The sequence below is a fragment of the Melozone crissalis genome, unplaced genomic scaffold, assembly GCF_028551555.1.
Source record: "Melozone crissalis strain CALT ecotype California unplaced genomic scaffold, PUWL_Pcris_2 ptg000018l_1, whole genome shotgun sequence".
NCBI classification, from domain to species: domain Eukaryota; kingdom Metazoa; phylum Chordata; class Aves; order Passeriformes; family Passerellidae; genus Melozone; species Melozone crissalis.
The window spans coordinates 13,737,856-13,757,311 of record NW_026535796.1 but is presented as its reverse complement, the minus strand read 5'-3'; the positions used below and the strand labels follow the sequence as shown (position 1 = coordinate 13,757,311).

At 42.8% G+C, this 19,456-nt stretch overlaps 1 protein-coding gene across 1 annotated transcript in view; it reads right to left on the bottom strand.

Moving 5' to 3' along the window:
- Positions 1–17,532, bottom strand: part of LDLRAD3 (low density lipoprotein receptor class A domain containing 3) — a 103,407-nt gene extending 85,875 nt beyond the window's left edge. The window contains exon 1 of the mRNA XM_054275421.1: positions 17,479–17,532. Coding sequence (XP_054131396.1) covers positions 17,479–17,512 — 34 coding nt within the window. The 5' untranslated portion in view covers positions 17,513–17,532. The remainder of the gene's footprint in view (positions 1–17,478) is intronic.
- Positions 17,533–19,456: the final 1,924 nt, after the last annotated feature.

The following is a 19,456-nucleotide window of genomic DNA, read 5'->3' as shown; positions in this document are numbered from 1 at the left end:
CCTTCTGTGTTTCAGAAGCATCTTGGCAGCAAGCACACACTGACAGAGATGCTTTGTGATCAAACATTTACTTAGCACTGAAAAAATCAGTATGGCAAGACCAAAACCACAGAAAAACTTTAAATGTATGGCAGAAAAAGTTTCCTTCCCCTATTCCCAAACCAAAAGCACAAAATTCATTGTGCCACTGGAAACCGGAAACTAATTACTCCTTCCCCAAGTCTTAATTCTTCCTTCTGCTGCACCTTTATATCAGAGCTTCTCCACTGAAGACGTTAAAATCTCACTTGAGAAAAGCACTGATTCAAGGATTATTCTTGTTTGTGGAAAGTGATGTTTTAAGCCATTGTACAGACTTAAAAATTACTCTTTTCCCCTTTCTTTTCCCTTCTCTTTCCCTCTCTTTTCCCTTTCTCAAGCCTAGAAAGGTTGACAATAAATATTCCCGTTAATAAATGGAAGAACAGATTTAGGAACATAAGGCAAGTACATTGTTGTGCAAAACATTCTAGCTGCAACACATTAAAGTCAAAACTCTCAGTTTGACAACTCGTCCATGGAAAACTATTTACTCAAAGCAGCAGCATCATTTGTGTCCTCTTTCCCTGAAGACAGACAAGAGTGACTACAGACCTAACAAAGTGCAGCAAGCTGAAAAGATTAACTTTTTCATTTTAACGAAATATCATCATTTGAAATTTCATTTTGAAACCAACACTTTTTAAAGGAAGCTTGGTAAACAGAAATTGAAGCAAGACTGCAGTAGGTCTCTAAGGAATCCCACAAAGCAGCTGATTGACACAGACATTCTTTCCAGATCGGTCCCTTTAATGAAGTTTAAAGACATCAGAACACATTAAAACAAAACCAACAAAGAGTGCTTGGGCACTGGAAGAGGCTCCCCAGGGAAGTGGTCACAGCTCCAAGCCTGACAGAGTTCAAGAAGCATCTGAACAATGCTCTCAGGCATAGAGTGTGATTCTTGCGGGTGTCCTGTGCAGGGCCAATATCTGGACTTGATGATGCCTGTGGGTTCCTTTCAAATCAGGATATTCTGTCATCTCTGAGAACTGAGATGTCAATTCATTTTTATTCCCACAGCAGTTGAAGGCAGAAAGTTAACCTCAATGGGTTTGTTTGAGTGCATTATTTTAAAGAATTGTGATGCAAATTCTCAAGAATGTATAAAAATAGTAACAAAATCATTCTTCATGTGTGTTTAAGATAGAACTGAATCAATCTGGAAGCTATGTATGTTAATGCAAAATAAAAAACAAAAACAAAACACACAAATAACCCACCCCAAAAAACAAACCATATATTTTCCTTTATTGCCTCCTTGCAAACCAGACTCAGATGAAAGACATGCTCCAACAGACTGAGCGCTGGTTTTTAGGATGCAGCATAGGGTTTGAAAACATTTGGCACTGCCAAACCCTGCACAAGTGTTAAACAGTTCAGATTCTGCAAGGTGAGGCAATGTCCCAAATTTTAAGAAAGTGATCAGAAAACATATGAATAAAGTCCAGTTGTAGCTACTTATCTTTGGTACTTCATCCAGGAAAGTAGATGAAAAACCCTTGCAGTGTCCCAGGGGATAAGCTACATAGATAAATGAATACTTCTTCTCCATCTCTCATTTCTACATATCAGAGAGTGTGATACTGCCCTGCCTCCTCATCTATATTTTAGTTCACATCTTACACAGAACAGAGACTATCCTATGCTAATAAAAATAAGCACCACATATTTTTCAGGACATCTATTTTAAAGTTCCCCTCTCTAGCATCCAAAAAGAAATCTGCCAATGCTCCACCCTAGGAGACTGGAGGCACTAATTTCTTGCTAGCAGGACGCACCGGAAGGAGAACCTGCACAACTCCAAATCCTCATCTAAAAAAGCAAAACATATACAACTGTTATCCACTCCCAACCTACATATTCTGATTATAATGAAAAACTATCAGAAATAACTCGCATATGATTCAAAGTAGGGATCTAAAAAGGACAACTGAAACAGCCTTCTCACACAAGCTTAGAGACAAGCAAGCACTTTGAGCATCAGCAAGAGGAAAAGACAGCAGTCTAGAAGTAGCCTACTTGAACAAAGAAAAGAAGCAAAAGTAACAAACAGTGACAGTGTGTCACACACGCAAGGCTGAGTCCTCCAAGTTCAGTCTGAGTTTCAGCCCTTCCTAGACCTGCTGCTTTGCTGATGCAAAAAGAAATCCACCATCTCACCTGATGCTGTTTGTTCCATTCTTTTCATAAGCTACTACAATTTTATTGGGGCTTGAGGGCAAAGCATTCATGGAGGAGAAGGGAAAAGGCATGTGCACAACAACCGCATAAAACATTGGGAAAAGCAGAGAAGTGGAACTGACACTGGCAACTACCACTTCCTAGTGTCTTACTTAGCAAATCAATCAGAAATCAGCTCCAGCAATTAAGTGATAATGAATTATTGATGACACTCACTTTGGGGAACCGAGCACTTACCAGCATTTATGAAACTAAAGAAACTGAGGTGGGTAAGTGCTAGCCCCATTTTGCAGATGGCACAAAGCCAGGCAGACAGCAAACAATTCTGCGACATTGCGACTTGCCGAGGATCACTTATCTCCAGCATGCTATCTCAGTTCTGTTTGCACATGGTCACACATTACCTTGATTTGTAACACACTCCTGCTTCAGAGAGGCACAGTGAATGCTCCAGGTACAGCATTAATAATTTCAGTAACCACATCCTACTACCATTTCAGAGGTGAGGAGAAAAAGGCTGCTCAAAATAAAGGACAGCAATATTGAAGCCAGGGAAAAACCACTTTAAAATGTGATCTACAACATATGTTCAGTGGCAGAATTTGCCCTTGAGAAAGCAAAGAAGGTATTCAAGCTCTACTATTTCAAGATACTTTAAGTCTGTGCTTAACAAGTGTTTAAGTCAGCCAACTTATTTTGCCAATGCAAATATATTCAACTAGAAACTCAGAAGAAAGCCAAGAATTCAGTCTCAGATTTAAAACATTCTTGCCAGCCACTCAAGGCTGTCAGTAATGCCATACAGGAACATTTCCTATCACTAACACATAAAACTGATCTAGGAAAGAGAACTCACTCTACTCCTACCATACCTCACAACTGAGCTTTCCAACTGATGCCATTATCTATTTATACCATTAAGAACCAAACAGACAAAGGAGGATGTGAGCATTCACTGCACATTATCTATCCTGCCCCTTCACAACTTTTCATCAGACTTAGCAAGCAGACAGGCTATTGTCTACATGCACTTAAAGGTAAGTCTCTCACATTTGTAAAGCTTTCACCCTCAAGAGCAGCTGCCAGAGCTGAGGCAGACGCAGCTTTACAAATTAGCGGCCCTACGTCATCCAGCTGGTGTGAAACACCACGATGTCCCTTCAAACACTACAATGGCTACACCCATGCGAGTGTGCTGACTTGTAGTCAGCTCTCTGACAGGAATGCTGGTGACATAAGCTTCAGGAGGAGGAAGATGACTGTCAGTACCTGCCATGTAGTCCAGCCTTGCAGACCAGATGTCTTTCAGGGAAGGGCAGCTTTCTGTGTGGAATTTGAGATGACTGGAGATAGGGTTCAGCCCTGCCACAGATGTCTTACATGATCATAATATTCTGCTTTCCTTGGCTTCAGTTTTCCTTATCTGTTAATGACTACTAATGCTCTCCTATCCCATGGGAATACTGCCAGCATCCATAATTTATATTTCCACCCTGCTTGGATGCTGAGAAGATGAGTACCTGGAGATATATACTGATCAGTTGTCTGCCAAATATATAAACTGTTTTTAAAGAAATATCATAAAAAATGCAAACTATTAATATTAAAGCCCATCTGTGCATCATATAATCATTAAGGAGGGAAAAGGCCTCAATAATCACTGAGTCCAAGCATTAACCCAGCACTGACAAGTTCACTACTACATCATATCTCTAAGGACCACATCTACATGTTTTTTGAACACTTCTAGGGATAGCAATTTCACCATTTGCTGGGCAATCTGTTCCAATGCCTGATCGCCCCTTCAGTGAAGAATTTTTTCCTTATTCCCAATATTAACTTGCCCTGGCACAACTTCAGGCCATTTCTGCTTGTCCTATTGCTTGTTACTCTGTCTACCTCAGCTCACTACAATGTTCTTTCAGGGTGTTGTAGAGAGCAGTAAGGTTTCCCCCCAGAAAAGCCTCCTTTTCTGCAGGTTAAACTACCCCAACTCCTTCAGTTGCTCCCCACAGGACTTGTGCTCCAGACCCTTCACTAGCTCCAGTGCTCTACTCTGGACTCATTCCACTACCTCAATGTCTTTCTTGCAGTGGGGGGCCCAAAACTGAACACAGGATTCAAGGTGCGGCCTCACCTGCGCAGAGTACAGGGGACAATCATTGCTCTGGCCCTGCAGGCCACACTGATTTATGCTAGGAAGCCATTGGCCTTCTCATGTTCAGCTGCAGTCAACCAGCACCCCCAGGTCCTTCTCCACAGGACATCTTTCCAGCCACTTTCCCCCAAGCCTACAGTATTGCATGGGGCTGCTGTGATCCAAGTGCCTCAGGACTCAGCACCTTGCCTTGCTGAACTTCCACACAATTGGCTTTGTCCCATTGATCCAGCCTGCCCAGATCCCTCTGCAGATCCTTCCTACCCTCTAGCAGATCAACATTCCCACCCAGCCTGGTGTTGTCTGCAAACTCCATTTATTCCTCAACAGTAAACAGGCCTTTTTATATTTTTATAATCAAAAATCTTTGAGTTATGCAGGTATGCAGCTGATACACAGTTCCTGGATTCTGACTAAAATAACAGATAAGCAGGAAGGAGTTTGGGAAATTGCAGCTCCAACTACCAACTAGATTCAGTTCACATAGTAACTCTCTAGAGATAAGTGATCCCCTAGACCTAAGAAACTCAAACCATTTTAGACACAGAAATTAACTGCCCTCTTATTTACACTTACAGGTCCAACAAGAACACCTGGTATGGTTCAATTTCTGTTTTCCTTTTGCACATACCCTTTACTTTGTTTAATGCTGGGATGTGATTAGTGGGAAAAGGGAACAACTTGGGAAGCTTGTTTGAAAATCGATTATAAATCTGTATGTTTCAAAGTATCCAAAAATCACTCTGCCCTGGAACTATACAATAACTAGCTCTTGGTATAGCTGCTTACACCTAGGGTTTAATTTTGACAGTTAAGATCACTCAAATGGTTCTCTAACCAAAACATTTACTACAGCATTTCAGTAATACATTTTTTCCAACAGAACAGGCCAACACAGTCCTTCTAAACCAAAACAAACAATGCTGGAACAGTAACTAAATCTGTGCTAAATTAGTTTTCTTACAGGAATGTGCAAAGTAGCTTGGAAGGCTCGTGTTTGCAAACACCAAACATATTCCATCTTCAAGGGCCAGACTGGCAAAGGTGCAAAGATCATTCTATTTCCTCAATGCCACTGCTCATTTGAGACATCCCATATCAGACATGCTTCCTTTACAAACTGGAGATAACCACCTGATATTTTAGAAGTCTGAATCATGCACTCTTTGCTAGGTTAAAAACTGGCTGGATAGCCAGGCCTACTGGGGAACGTACATCCAGCTGGTGGCCACTCATAAGTGGTGCTCTGCAGAGCTCAGTGTTGGGTCCAGTCCTGTTTAATACCTCTATCAATGAGGCATTAAATTGACTGAGAGGACCAAGTGTCCTGTCAGCCAGTTTGCAGACAGTGCTAAGTTGGGCAGGAGTGCTGACCTGCTGCGCAGGCCGGATCAATGTGCCAAAGCTAGCTGTATGAGGCTCAACAAGGTGAAGTATGGGTCCTGAGGGAGCTGGTATTGTTCAGTCTGGAGAAAAGGAGGCTCGGGGGACCTCATCACTCTCTACAAATGCCCAAAAAGAGGTTGTAGCCAAGTGGGGTTTGGCCTCTTCTCCCAGGCAACCAGCAACAGGACAAGAGGACAGCCTCAAGCTGCACCAGGGGAGGTTGAGGCTGGACATTAGGAAGAATTTTTTCACTGAAAGGGTGAGCACTGGAACGGGATGCCCAGGGAGATGGTGGCATCACCACCCCAGGAAGTATTCAAGAAGCAACTGGACATGAGACTTAGTGCTACGGTTTAGTTGACATGTTGGTGTTCAGTCAAAGGCTGGAGCCAGTCTTGAAAGGCTATCCCAACCTTGGTGAGTCTATGACTGTATGTGAGCCTAATTTTAACAGGATCTAACGGGCCTTACAGAGGTCTTTCGATACAGGCCCAAAGGAAGTTACACTGATTGCTTCTCCAACTGGAAAGTTTGCTCACAATAGAAATCTGCCTCATTTTGCAACTACTGATGAGGAAACAAAAGTACCAACACTGCAGGGAAAAACCAGCTAAACTGTGGCTGAGCAGTTTCCCCATGAGACTACTCACAAGGAGCAGTGGCAGTCAGCAGGTCAGCAACTCTGGATTCAACCTCAGTTAGGACATGAATATCCTGCCAATGACCAGCACTGGTTCTTGTGTTTCCAGATTTTATTTGACTCAGCTAATTGGCCATTAAGCTCCAATGAGGTGGACATTTATCTACAGATAACACAAGGAAATTGGAAAGTAAGCAGCCTGAGGCTACCCTGAAGACTGTTAACCAAATAGCAAGGCAGAGCTCAATTAAAACAATTCATCAGAAAACCTATATAGTCCATTGGCAGATTTTCAAGGATCCCATTAGAAATTTTAAGGATATTCAATCTGATTAGATGCTGAAGTCTATCTCATGTAGAAACCATTAATAAGTAAAGATCCTTTAACTTTGAAAGCCTGAACATTACCAAAGCCACAGCAGGAAGAGACACTGGGCCTTTCCTGTGTAACTAACATGCACAATTTTGCATAAGAATGGCAAACCCTTTCTGTACTCTATTGAAAAACTTGAGACTGATGAAAAGGTGCAGCTGTGCAAACCAATGTCATCAACTACCCACCACTTTTGGGTGGACTCTGTTGATGTAACTAAGAGACACACACTCTCACATGCTACCTCAAAAAAGAATACATGCAGGACCTCTGAATCAGGAGTATTCCATGAAATGTCTAATACCTCAGTTGTTGAAAAGGGCAGGCATTTCAATCACTTGAAATTGCAGTGCAAATATGAAATTACACTGAAAAACACTGTCTCTCATTTTATGAAAATCTGAAGAAGAAAAATGGCTATTGTGCTCTTAACCTTACTGGACATATAATTCAAGTACAAAATAAGGTCACTGCTATTCTGGACTCTCTTTTTGAAAAGAAAGGTTGCAATGAAAAACATTCCAAAAAACATGATACTGACAGTAATCCCTATAAGGGAAAAAATCTGACAACACTCTACTTCAAACTTGCAATTTAGAAGCTCACATTCCTCATGGAAGAGTTTCAGGGTACAACTGGTACTGCCAACTCATATTGTTTAAAAATCCTCTTAGGAACTCTACTATCAATGTCCTTTTTATCTTCCAAGTACTCTGTTAATGTTCTAGACAGACCACTTTGATCTTTGGACAGAAGCAAATTCTTGATTTGTATACTGCACATGGAAGCTCCATTTTCAGAGGAGATAAGAATAGGTTCCTGAAATTTAAATACTGCTTGCAGATAACAGAGGGAAGTCCTCCATCTGACCACAAAAGGACAAATGCTTGTGGTTGGATTAAGAATGTGTAAGCTGAAAAATATCACAGGGATGTACTTCTCCCTCCACACTTGCTGATATTCAAAGCCAGTATATTCACAGGACTGAAAATGCCTAAAAAGAGTATGTAGATCTCACCTTTTAAGACAGGGCTACCAAACACTTCTTAGAGAACATAAATCAGAATTCCAACAGGACTTGATTCAATTAATGTCAAGTTTAACATCTAGAACCCTGGTTACATAGTGAAATGAATGATCTGCTCATTTAAAAGTTCAGTGTTTTGGGTTGGTTTTTTTCACAATTCTACCTGTAAGTCCATTTATGCTCTCATTTCACTCACAACCAGGTACTGAACTTCAGCCATATGGATTGTTTTCTCCCCCTCCATCTTCTTTTTACCTTCTAAAAAACTTGCTGAAAGGAAAAAGAAGCCTTTTTTGAGTTTGAAAGACAGCAATCACCACAAACACTGATCTTCCTTAGCCAATTCTGAATTATGCCTACTTAGTTCAAGGACTTGGTCTTTTAATAGTGATTGAGCAGTAAGTTCTTCCAGACTCCAGGATTTCACAAGTGCAGGCTGCTTTCTACCAGACTGAGCAGATCTTGATTGCAGCATCTATACTGTGCTTTTCCAGTTACACAAACAAGCAAAGATGTTCAGATTTTACATAATGCCAAGGCCTTGAGAAGGCATTTCTTACTGTTTATCAGATCATGGAAGATTTAGTTTGGCATCTTCAAGATCACCCATCCAAGATCACCATCAGAGCCTCAAACTCTTTTGGTGGACAGCCATTCTCCTCAGGACAAAAACCACGCACATCAGGTTCCATATAACCATATATTCAGCTTAGGAGTGTGCAGTTCCACCCAGCTTTTAAGACTTCACAGTTTTGGACCCAGCCACAAGAGCAACTTGTGCCATTGGCAGGAGGCTGGCTAACAGGATAGGACTTATTTGGCCATTGAAACTCATTGATTGCAGTGTGTTTCCTTTGAAGGTCACACATGCTGACTCTACCAATTTATGAAGAACTGATGCGCTTTGGCAGGTGAAGCAACTCTACATATTTAACTCTCTAACTAGTCTATGACTGCACATATTTAACAATGCATTCACAAATGATTTAGCAATTTATAAATAATGCCTTTCATCATGTCATGTAAATATTACCGATCCTTCATTAATGGTCCCCGAGAAACAGCTCATTTGCTTAAGATGCACATTTCACCTATAAATTGTACCAGAAACTAAGTAAGACCAAATCCCAAGCAGTCTGCTCTTACTAAACTCCACCTCCCAAACACAGCAGCAAAGTCCTACACAGCCTAAATGTGAGCCTTAGCACACAGCATAGCTAAGCAATGGACAGGAAGGACAGGGAGAAGAAAAGCAAGCCCAGCACTGGTGGGAGAGTGAAGCAGAAGACCTGCAATAGATAGAGGCAACAGAAAAATGACAATTCCTAACTGTAAGTTTGGCATAAATATAGTAAGTATACATAACAGCATCTTTCTTTTTAAGTACAGAGGCATGATGAGGAAATCCATGGCTAGCTCTATGCATCATCAATGGATGCACTTTGGTGAGGTCATGAGGCAAGAAGGAAAAAAAGAGAAAAGGATACTGAGAGGAGGAAGGAAGGGGCATAAATCATCTATGAAAAGAAGCATGTAGAGACTAAGTCATCAGCACGCAGCTTCACAACAAGAGAACAAGGATGCAAGCAAAGAAAGAAAAAGAAAGGAGTTTAAATCTGACAAGAAAGGGACTCACAATCAGAGAAATAATGGCTATCTTTAGCTGCAGAATTTTAGCGAAGATTATACAAATAGAAGCAGAAACATTTAACAGCCCTTAACATAACTTCTTGCATTGGGAGGCAGCAGCAGAATACCAGCCCTGAGACTGAATTAGCAGCCTCGAAACTCAAAATTGCAAGCTCAAGTGTTCCCTTCTGTAGCCATGTGTGAGTAGTAACTGCATTCCCCGTCAAGCAGCCATCATTTAGCAGGTTTGACATGGTCCTGAACCATGGGTTACCTGTGCAGAGCACCGCAGACAAGCAACAGTACTCCAAGTTGTCAGCTCCTGCCCTGCCTTACAAAAGGCAGGGAAAGTACAACTTGACAAATACATGGATTTTCATAAGTACATTAATTTGTGTGTCTCTATCATGCTTCACATCTTTGTACACCTAACACTCCTATGTTTGAGGAATCTTAATACCTTTACGCTAACAACAAAGAAGAAAGGGAAAAAAACAGGAATACCTGATAAAAATTATCATATCAAGAAAAATCTACTTACCTCACATCAAATCCATACCAGGCAAGGCAGAACATCTCTTAAATGCCAAACCCACTATTTTGAACTGTAAAAACATATGCCTGATATTTGTGGCACATAGCTCTTGACTAAAACTAGGGTAGCACTAACAGCATCAGAGAAAGATAGTAAGAAAGCTGGTGTCAAAAAAATAAAAATTAGACAAATAAAAGAGGAGTGAATATAGTGAGGAAAGAATTAAATCTTGCCCAAAGTCATACCCTGATCAGCTACACAACCTGGAACAGATCTGTTGTCATCTCATTGCAGGGGTTCCATACTGTTGTCTCCTTATCACAAAAGTTCCATACCTTCTTGGTGCTTCTCGTGGGCAGCTCCTCAGAGCACTGCCTCTTTCTCCTTCACAAAGCAGCCACTGACTCCAGTTCCCTTCTCAACCAGCCACCCCACTCTTTATAGCACTCTCCTTCTCATTGGTTACAGCTGTGCCCTGTTAAAGTCAGGCCTGTTCCTAATCTTTGATAATCGGCCCAGCTGCAACTCCTTAGGGGTAAGATAACTTTCTACACTACCTTTATTTTCTTCTATTCTATCCCCCTGTATGGATCCTGCAGCACTAAAATGGTGAACAGCTTTGCCCAGAAGAATACAAGTTTTCAGCTGACACATATACACATGGCTGGCAATAGCATTGTGTCTGGAGCTATAAGCATCATCTGACTCATTAACAATTGAAGTGATAAATTCATCTAAAATACATAAAGCAAGAGAAATTACTCCAAGGAGTGATGGAATTTGAACACAAATACTTAATAGCCAGAATTCACATCTTAATTTTTAATGGAACCACAACCTACTTGCTGCCGTAACATTATTACATTTTATGAAAACAGAGATAAAGCCTCACAGGAAAATGTTACCTAAAATCTAACTTTTCATCCAACAAACCCAACAGTTTCAAAATAGACCAACACAGGATACCTCATGTGATGTAACTGGTTTCCATCTAAAATTTTCAATAAGAGAATCCTGAACCAGGAATCTTCCTGATCACATTCCCTAGGAGCCATCTGGAATCTGTCTAAGCAGATAAAAGACAACACAACACCAGAGACCCAGGGCAAGGTGCAGTACTTAGGGATTTCTCCTTTAATTTAGAAGGGAAAAAACTAATCAGAATCCCTACTAAAGAATAAAAATAGCACTACAACCTGGAAAACTGTATTTTTGCCCCTACTGAAACAAGCTATTTCATAACACAACAGCATATTTCAACCATATTATACTTATAGACTTCCCAATCTTTAACAAGTTAAGTCTCAGGCTCCTTGAGAGATACCAAAGCCATTTTAAAATAGAATTTTTTTGGCTAAGAAGACATAGTATCAGGAGTTCATTAGCTCCCAATCCTAAATGATCCCAGATTTTAGCAGTTTCACAGCCACATCACCTTCCATTCATTACCTCAGCTCCCTGTTCACTCTGACATGTGACACAGCAACTTACTCAACCATTTACACATTGACAAAGAGGAGCTTTGCTTGATATGTTTTAATTGTGACAAGTTCACAGCTGTCCAGCCCACGGCTGGAAGAAGGCTTAAGAAACACAGAGGAAAAAATTATCAGCAGCCACCCCACCCCCCCCAAATTGCTTCCATTTTCATTTTGTTCCTCTAGGGCCTTTTGATTATCCACCCATATGATTCCCCAATTCTTCAACACATTTCTCACACTAACAGGAGCTACCTATTATTTCTCTCCAACTTCCAAAGAGTACGCATTTGTATAGGCTGCAACTAAAATAAGTATGTGATTCCACAAGTTCCTTTGCAACCAAGAAGTGGGTAAGTGGGGATCTCTATAAGCAACAAGAGACCAAGGGCTCCATTTAGAAATCTCACTGCCTCAGCATTTCCCATGTGCAAGTTAAACACACCCACACACCAAGCCAGCTACTATTACACCATCTTCTCTCCTAAAAGGATTTTTCTGTCCTGATAGACAACACTGCATGCAAGGTGAGGTTGGCCTAAAATGCCTTTTAGTCTGACAGTTTCACTAGCACAAGAGGCTGCATGAAAGAAACTAAATATCTGATCAAGTTACTGCAGTTTACAAGCTTCTAGATGTCAATTAATCTGGACACACACACAGTCCTTGCAAGTGCAAAACTCCATTGATCATATAAATCAAAAGTTTCACTATCAGAGGTAACTAATTTAGACAAGTACTTTCTGCCATGGTGTTTTGTTTGCTTGTTTTTTCTTAAGCTGTTTGTTTAATTTTCAATTTTGTTGTTGGTTTGGTTTTTTTTTTTCTTAATATATATGACCTCCTCCTCAAAAATTCTATAGCAGTCAGTAAGTGTATGATAAACTGATTATCCTAATGGCCGACTATACAATTACTTCCAGCCATGATCTATTTACACTTCAAGCAAAGGGCAATCTGTCATTCTATGTTTCACTTGAGAGCTGCCTTAAAATACATAATTTAAACTGTTTTCACTTGAAATATTCCATTCTGCATCTTAGATATAGCCCATTATGAGATCCTGCCAGGACAGAAGAGTTGTTTTAATACTCGAAAAGACAAAAATGCCAAAACCCAACTATTGAGACCCAAGATGTTTCTCCTTCCTCATCTTTGAAACCTGCCAACTGATAATGAAGCTGTTTTCAAATCCTTTCAAACCCTGAAAATGTCAGTTGAAATAGTTATCACAGAGTGTCTTGCACCAAAGGCAGAGTATCCACAGCTCCAGTCTGCAGCAAGCAGGACAACTGAACAGTCTTCCAGGCTTTCTAGCAATTCATAAAGCTCATCAGCTTCTACAACAGATGAGACACTGAAATGGAGAGCACGGCTACCATCACAGCAGATCTCAGCTATAGATTTTTCAGGCCTACTCCATTATTGCATTTCTGCTCACATAGACAGAAAGAGTAACCACAGAACAGGATATATGACAGACACTACTCTGGTAAAAGGTACCGGTTTGGAAAAATAAATTAAAATTTAAAAAACGTAAATAACACAAACAAAAACCAAAACAAATTCTTTCTCCAGGTGACAAATTAATTTTTAATTAGGCCTTCCCATACTGCACTGAAACACAGAGATGCTTGAATCCCAGCTGAATTCATCACTGCTACTTAACAAATCAACATAACCCTGTTACAGTCTACCAGATTTACAGCAAAGGGAACCATTTTATTCCTCACCCAGTAGATAATCAGCATAAGAATGAAAGCAGGATGCAGGTTCCTATTGTCACAATAAACGTATTATAGTATCACCAGGAAACTTTTTTCTCCAAAGAGGTATGGAGCTTGCTGGTCTCAGTATATCAAGCACTACAGACTGACGGCATGCTTGTCTTTGTCAGGTCTTTGTCACTGCCCCCTTTCACATTTGTACAAAGGGTGCATTTTTACTACTATTTTCTTTATAACAATCTCCTTTTCCTATCACAACATGTGACTGCAACATTGCAGTCATGCTTCCTCCCTCTCAACCTGGCAACTGCAGACTCTTTGCAGGGATTGTGCCAGGCAAGATGGGATGCTGGGAAGCTCCTGGGCCCTGCAACTCCCCACATTCAGTGAGTAAGAGAAATCTGTTTAAATCTAGCCAAGGACACACCTCCCCCAAATCATCCTCTGCTTATTTCAGTCCCTGCACAAAAAATGTACTTGCAAGAGTAAAGTCTGACAACAGCCTCAAACATCAAATGTCGAATAACCAGAAACTGATTCAAAACAACTTGTGTGTGTGGGCACAGGCTCCTGTGACAAATCCCACATTCTCCTCAGCATGGCTGGGGAGCTTTGCATTGGAGTGAGTACCCCTGGCTGCTCTCATTATGACCACTGGCAGACTCATATCTTCAGCAAATATCCAGTGCTTGTTGTTTATTACTGTCCCAAGCTGGAAGTTTCTTGACTTACCAACTCCAGGAATCTTTCTCCATCTCTCTCACACTGATGTCCTACCCACGCTCACAGCTGGCTTATGTACCAAGAAAGACAAACAATGGTTATGAAGCACTAGACTCAGTTTAAGAGTTTTCAAGAGGACTGCCTGAAAAACACAGAACAGACCTACTGAATATACAATACAGACACGAGTATTCAAGTAGACAGTGGCTTTTTTCTCTCTGCTTATCTAACAGTGGAGACCACCACTCAGTACTGCTGATTACTCCTGCCATGCAGTACATAAGGTTTTCAGCAAAAAAATTCCACTATTAGCAATACCTCTGAATGTCAGTACAAATGAAGACCCATGTAAGGAAATAATGGCTATCTCCTTAACACCATGTGGAAGTTTTAAGTACACAATACAGACTAATGAGGTAACACAACTCTTCAAGTAGCTCCTATCCCTGCCTGATTTTAGGGATGTTCTGGTTTTTTGCAAGACTTTGAGGTGAAGTTGGAAAATGTAATGAAAGCACACGTGTGGCCCTTCATGTTTATGCTATCTGTAGAATGGGTCCTGATTCTAACAATCTTAGACCAAAATACTGGAGGGAATAAGACACAGAAGCTTCCCTTAATACAGAGCAAGGTGAGTATATTTTAAGAGGCATAATATCTACATTATATATTTGACTAATGTATCAGAAAGGCCCTTATATTGAACTGACTCCTGGGGATGATACTTAGAAATCCCAGCTGTGCATTGCATTTTGATTCCCCAGTCAAAGACTGACATTGTAAAACCTTCTTCAGTTAAAACAGAAAGGTGTATAATTGTCAGAAGAAACTGTGTCCCTTTTTGCTCACTTTGTAAAAGCAGTTAATTTACCTGAATGTTTCTGACTCCTGCCATTTTTCTTCTTAATGGATGATATACAGGTCGAAGAAAAAAATACACAAATCTATGTTCAAAACATGTTCAGTAGGATTTAGGTTTCTTTAAACTAAAAAAATTGTCTTGAATACACAGTACAGTGGCAGTCAAGATTACAGAACTCATTTTTCTGTTAGGGATTGTTTACATTTTATTGGGTTTTCAGTTGTAGTGTACTTGCAATTCACTGAAACAATCCTTTCCAAAACTCACTGTAACTGTGTGTAGATCAGCTTCCATTACTTCATACAAGCAGTAGAAGATAAACATAGATGTCTGTTTTCTAACTAACAGACCTTCTATATTAACTTAACCTGATAATGTTGTTACAGTCTGAGCTGGAAACAGGAATCCTTGCAGGACCTAACCTACATCCAGGAACTCCTGGGCAGACACTGAGCCAAAGCAAAGTGCTGGAAACTGGGTCACACTATGACATGTACAGGGCAGCAGGAGGGGATCCGAGCTGAGCCTGACCTGCTTACGCTGGCAAGAGCACGAGAGATGAAAGAAACTGGGTGCATGGTGTGTGAGCTGCCCAAGAGCTTGATGAGACTTGACATGAGATGGGGACTAGAAGAGGAAAGGAAGGTAACCAGGAAGCTCCTGTGCAAGGAACAGAGGCTGAAACTTCAGATCCATAGTCTCTTTCTGATCAATTACCAGTTAGTTACCAACTGAAATTAACAAGCCTGGTGTAAGTTCAAACGCGAGTATCATAACAAAGTAAAACTTTTCCCATGCAGATAGGCTTTTTCAGGATGGAAAGCACTACTTGATACAACTACAATATTATGAATAAGGACAAAAATAAAAGATAACTTTGCCTTGCTAAGGTTCACTGCCAATGCAAGTCAACAGTTACTTCTGCATGCTAGCAGAACGACTGTTTAGACAGGGACGCTATACTCTGTTTATCTTCTGTTAACTGAAATTCATCCCTAGGGTTGCACGGTTTCCCATCTGTACCCAAAAAAGATTCAATAGGAAAAGAAGTATTTATATTTTATATCAGGAGTTACCAGAAGTAAAATTCAAAACAGAGTGAAGGCCAGGCAGAGACAAACTTATGCTCCCTGTGGGAAGCTTGCAGGGACGCCAAAATATACAGAGGAAGCAACATCTAAAAAACAAATCCCTGAAGACCCCCTACTTTATTTTTCAAAAGAAAAACAGAACACATGAAAAAAGAAGTTTCAGAAATTTCTTTGAATCTGCCCCAAAGTAAACCAGAGTCTCTGGTTAAGTAACTGCAAGAACGTTGTGCAAGAACCACAGCCAGTAGTCAAAAAGCTGAAGTACCAACTTCCACACAAGAAACAGGTCTTTGTCACTGCCCCCAAGCCAAGGTGGAGCAGGAATATGGGGTGTGGGTGGCTGGGAAACCTTCAGATGTCAAGATCAGTATCTTGTAGATGTGATCCCTCCATGTTAGTCTAAGGGTGGTATTACAAGCAAATATATTCAACACATGGAAACATGTAACTTGCTGTGAATAATTACATGAAATTTCGGCAGTAATAGAATGGAAATTAATAAGGAAGAAGGCAACACAATCCAGGTAAACAAACCTAAGCTTCATCTGAAGCCTCCCAAAAATGGAATGGCGGAAGTAGTTTTACAAAGATACCTAAACCTCCAAAGACTTATGAGTGTCACAGTCAAAGTTTGCAGTTGTCGAATTTCAAAACAGTGTAAGTCCTGTAACTCTTCTCCTCCTTCCTATCCGTCTACACCAAACTCGAACTTTTAGCATAGAAGCTGTGAAACTTACGAGTTCTTCATGACAACAAATACTCTTAAAAGACGAGAAATGAAAATAATTTGAGCTTGATAATCTGAGTTTTACACACTGTGTGTCATCACTTCATCGCCAAGGCGTGATTCGGAAACAGACACAGCAGCATGCAGCCAGGCTACTTACACTGTCTGGAAAAGTGCCCGCTAAGATCATGTTGCAGAAATAATTCACACCTGCAGCAAAGCTGCACAAAACATCACCAACTCGCCAATTTTGACAGGCATATGCCGACCGTGGCGGGGAGAAAGAGTTTCTATACAGACGAATATGAGCAGTAAGTATGAAATCCCCTTTCCGCACCCCAAGTAAAGCCAGGCAGGACCCGAGCGCTTCACTTGGCCACATCCCAACGCGGGCCCACCGCCGCAGGGTCGCCCGCACCCGCCACGGCCTCCCTGGCCCCAAGGCGGCCTCGCAAAGGAGAAGGGGGCGCGCCCCGGGATGCACCAGCGGAGCCGCGGCCCCTTCGGCCCGGCGGAGACTTCGATGCCCGGTTCGGCCCCTCTCCATGCGCCTCGCCCCACGCCAGCCCCGCTCACCCCCGCTGGGGCCGGGACCACCCCCAGCACGCCCCGAGGGGCGGAGGGGCCGACACGCACCCGCCGCACCCCCGCCGTGGGCAACCCGGCCCGGCCCGGCCGGAAAGGGAGGGGAGCGCGGCGAGCGCAGCCCGGGGAGGGGCGGCCGGCGGCGCCCCCGGCCCGCCACGAGCCGCCCAGGGAGGCGGGGGTGCCGAGGAGGCCCCGGCGCCCTCCCCCGCCGAGCGGAGCCGCCCCCTCGCTGGCGGGCAGCGCCCCGGGGCACCGCCCCCGCCCGCACTCACCCGCCGAGCCCAGCAGCAGCCACAGCAGCCACATGGCCCCGCGCCGGCCGCCCCGCAAACTTCGGGGCTGCTCCGCCAGTCCGGCCCGACGGAGCCTGCGGCGGGGAGCGGCGGTGCGGGGGCCGGCCCGGGGGAGGGCCCGGGGGTGGTGCCGCCGCCCCGCCCCGCCCCGCTGGGCGGCCGTGCCCACCCGCGGCCGCCGCCGCCCTGTCCGCAAGGCTGAAGGGCCGCCTCATCTTCCTCACGTCTGCTACCCATCAGACACCTCCGGCCAGTTTTGACGGCCGGGTTGCGGTGGCATTGGCGTTTCTTACAACAAACTCTCCGCTTGCCGTGCAGCGGCGGACAGGAACCCTTTAGGAACGCCTGGAAGAGTTTGCGTCCGAGTTGCACCCCTGCAGGGGCATACGTGCTCGCTCAACACCTTCTGCAAACACCAAGGGGTATATTGCTTTCAAAAAGCCTCCCCTTACATCTTCTGATGCATGCTCTTCTAAACTTTATTCCTTAACTAGAAGACAAGGTATTTCCATAGCCAGTCAGAATCACTTCTGAGATCATCAACTCCAACTTATGACCAAACACCACCTTGTCAAATAGACCTTGGCACTGAGTGCCATGTACAGTCTTTTCTTAAACACTTCCAGGGATAGGAACTCTAGCACCTCCCTGAGCAGTTCATTTCAATATCTAATCACCCTTTCTGTGAAGAAATTCCTCCTACTATCCAACCTAAACCTCCCCTGACTCAGTTTAAGACTATGTCTCTCTCATGTCCTCTCATTCTGTTACTGGCTGGCTGGGAGAAGAGGCCAAGCCCCACCTGGCTCCAGCCTCCTCCCAGGCAGTTGTAGAGAGTGCTAAGGTCACCCCTGAGCCTCCTTTTCCCCAGGCTGAAGAGCCCCAGCTCCCTCAGCTGCTCACAGGACTTGTGCTCCAGGCCCTTCCCCACCCTTGTTGCCCTTCTCTGGACACACTCCAGCACCTCAATGTCCCTCCTGAATTGAGAGGCCCAGAACTGGACACAATACTCAAAGTTTGGCCTCACCAGTGCCCAGTACAGGGGGAAGTGCCAAGTACAAAGGGAAATCAGAGCCAGCCATAGGGTTTACTATCCTAGTAAGGCTCTGAAACTCGCATTTGGGAAATTTCTATTGCATTTTCAATCTAGGGGCCCAATCCTGACCCTGCTTGGTTTCAGTGGGAGCAGGAGTGGGCCTTGTTTTAAGGAACATTTTTCAGTATATGATGACCAGGAAGAAACCCATGTTACTGTGTGCCATTCTGCTTTCATGCAAAAATCATGAGCGGTTCATTAAGTGGTACCTTTTGGTTTAAAATTATTCCCCTGTGTGAGTGTCAAGTACATAAGTAGATCTGCATGTGTATAGAATACAGTTTAACTCTCTAAAAAGCTTGCAGCATGTATTTAAAAGCTGGAGAGGAAGGCTTAGTGCTGAAGGTATTTTAGCTAAGAATTAAAGCCAGTTTATAGCAGTAAGAAGCTGCCAAATTATTTCTAAAACTGTGCTCAGCTGATCTGCACAATAATAATGTTTCAAGCAGAATTCTTACAATTCGTGTTTAACATACTCAGAGAAGCTTGTGGAGATTTACTGATAAGGGTTTCACAGCATTTGGAAAGATTAATTTAATTTTTAATTTAAAATAAGGCTTTTATTTGAATACTTAGATGTAGCTTCTGTTAGTTTTTCAGTGGTATTTTAACCACTGATAGCTAATTCCCACATAGAAGTCAGCTTGGGAGCTAGTTTCCAGAAGGGGGTCTGAGAAGGAGGAGTGGTTTCTGACTCCTGAGGGATGTGGCTCTGGGAATTTCCTCTACCTGCCAGGGCACAGATCTCCAGCTGCTGCCCTTCCTTCCCGGGGTTCGTGTGGCACCCCAGTGTGGCCATCTCACCACCTGGTGGGCTCCTGCCAACTCACCCTGACTACATGCAGCAACTGGGGTTCAGAG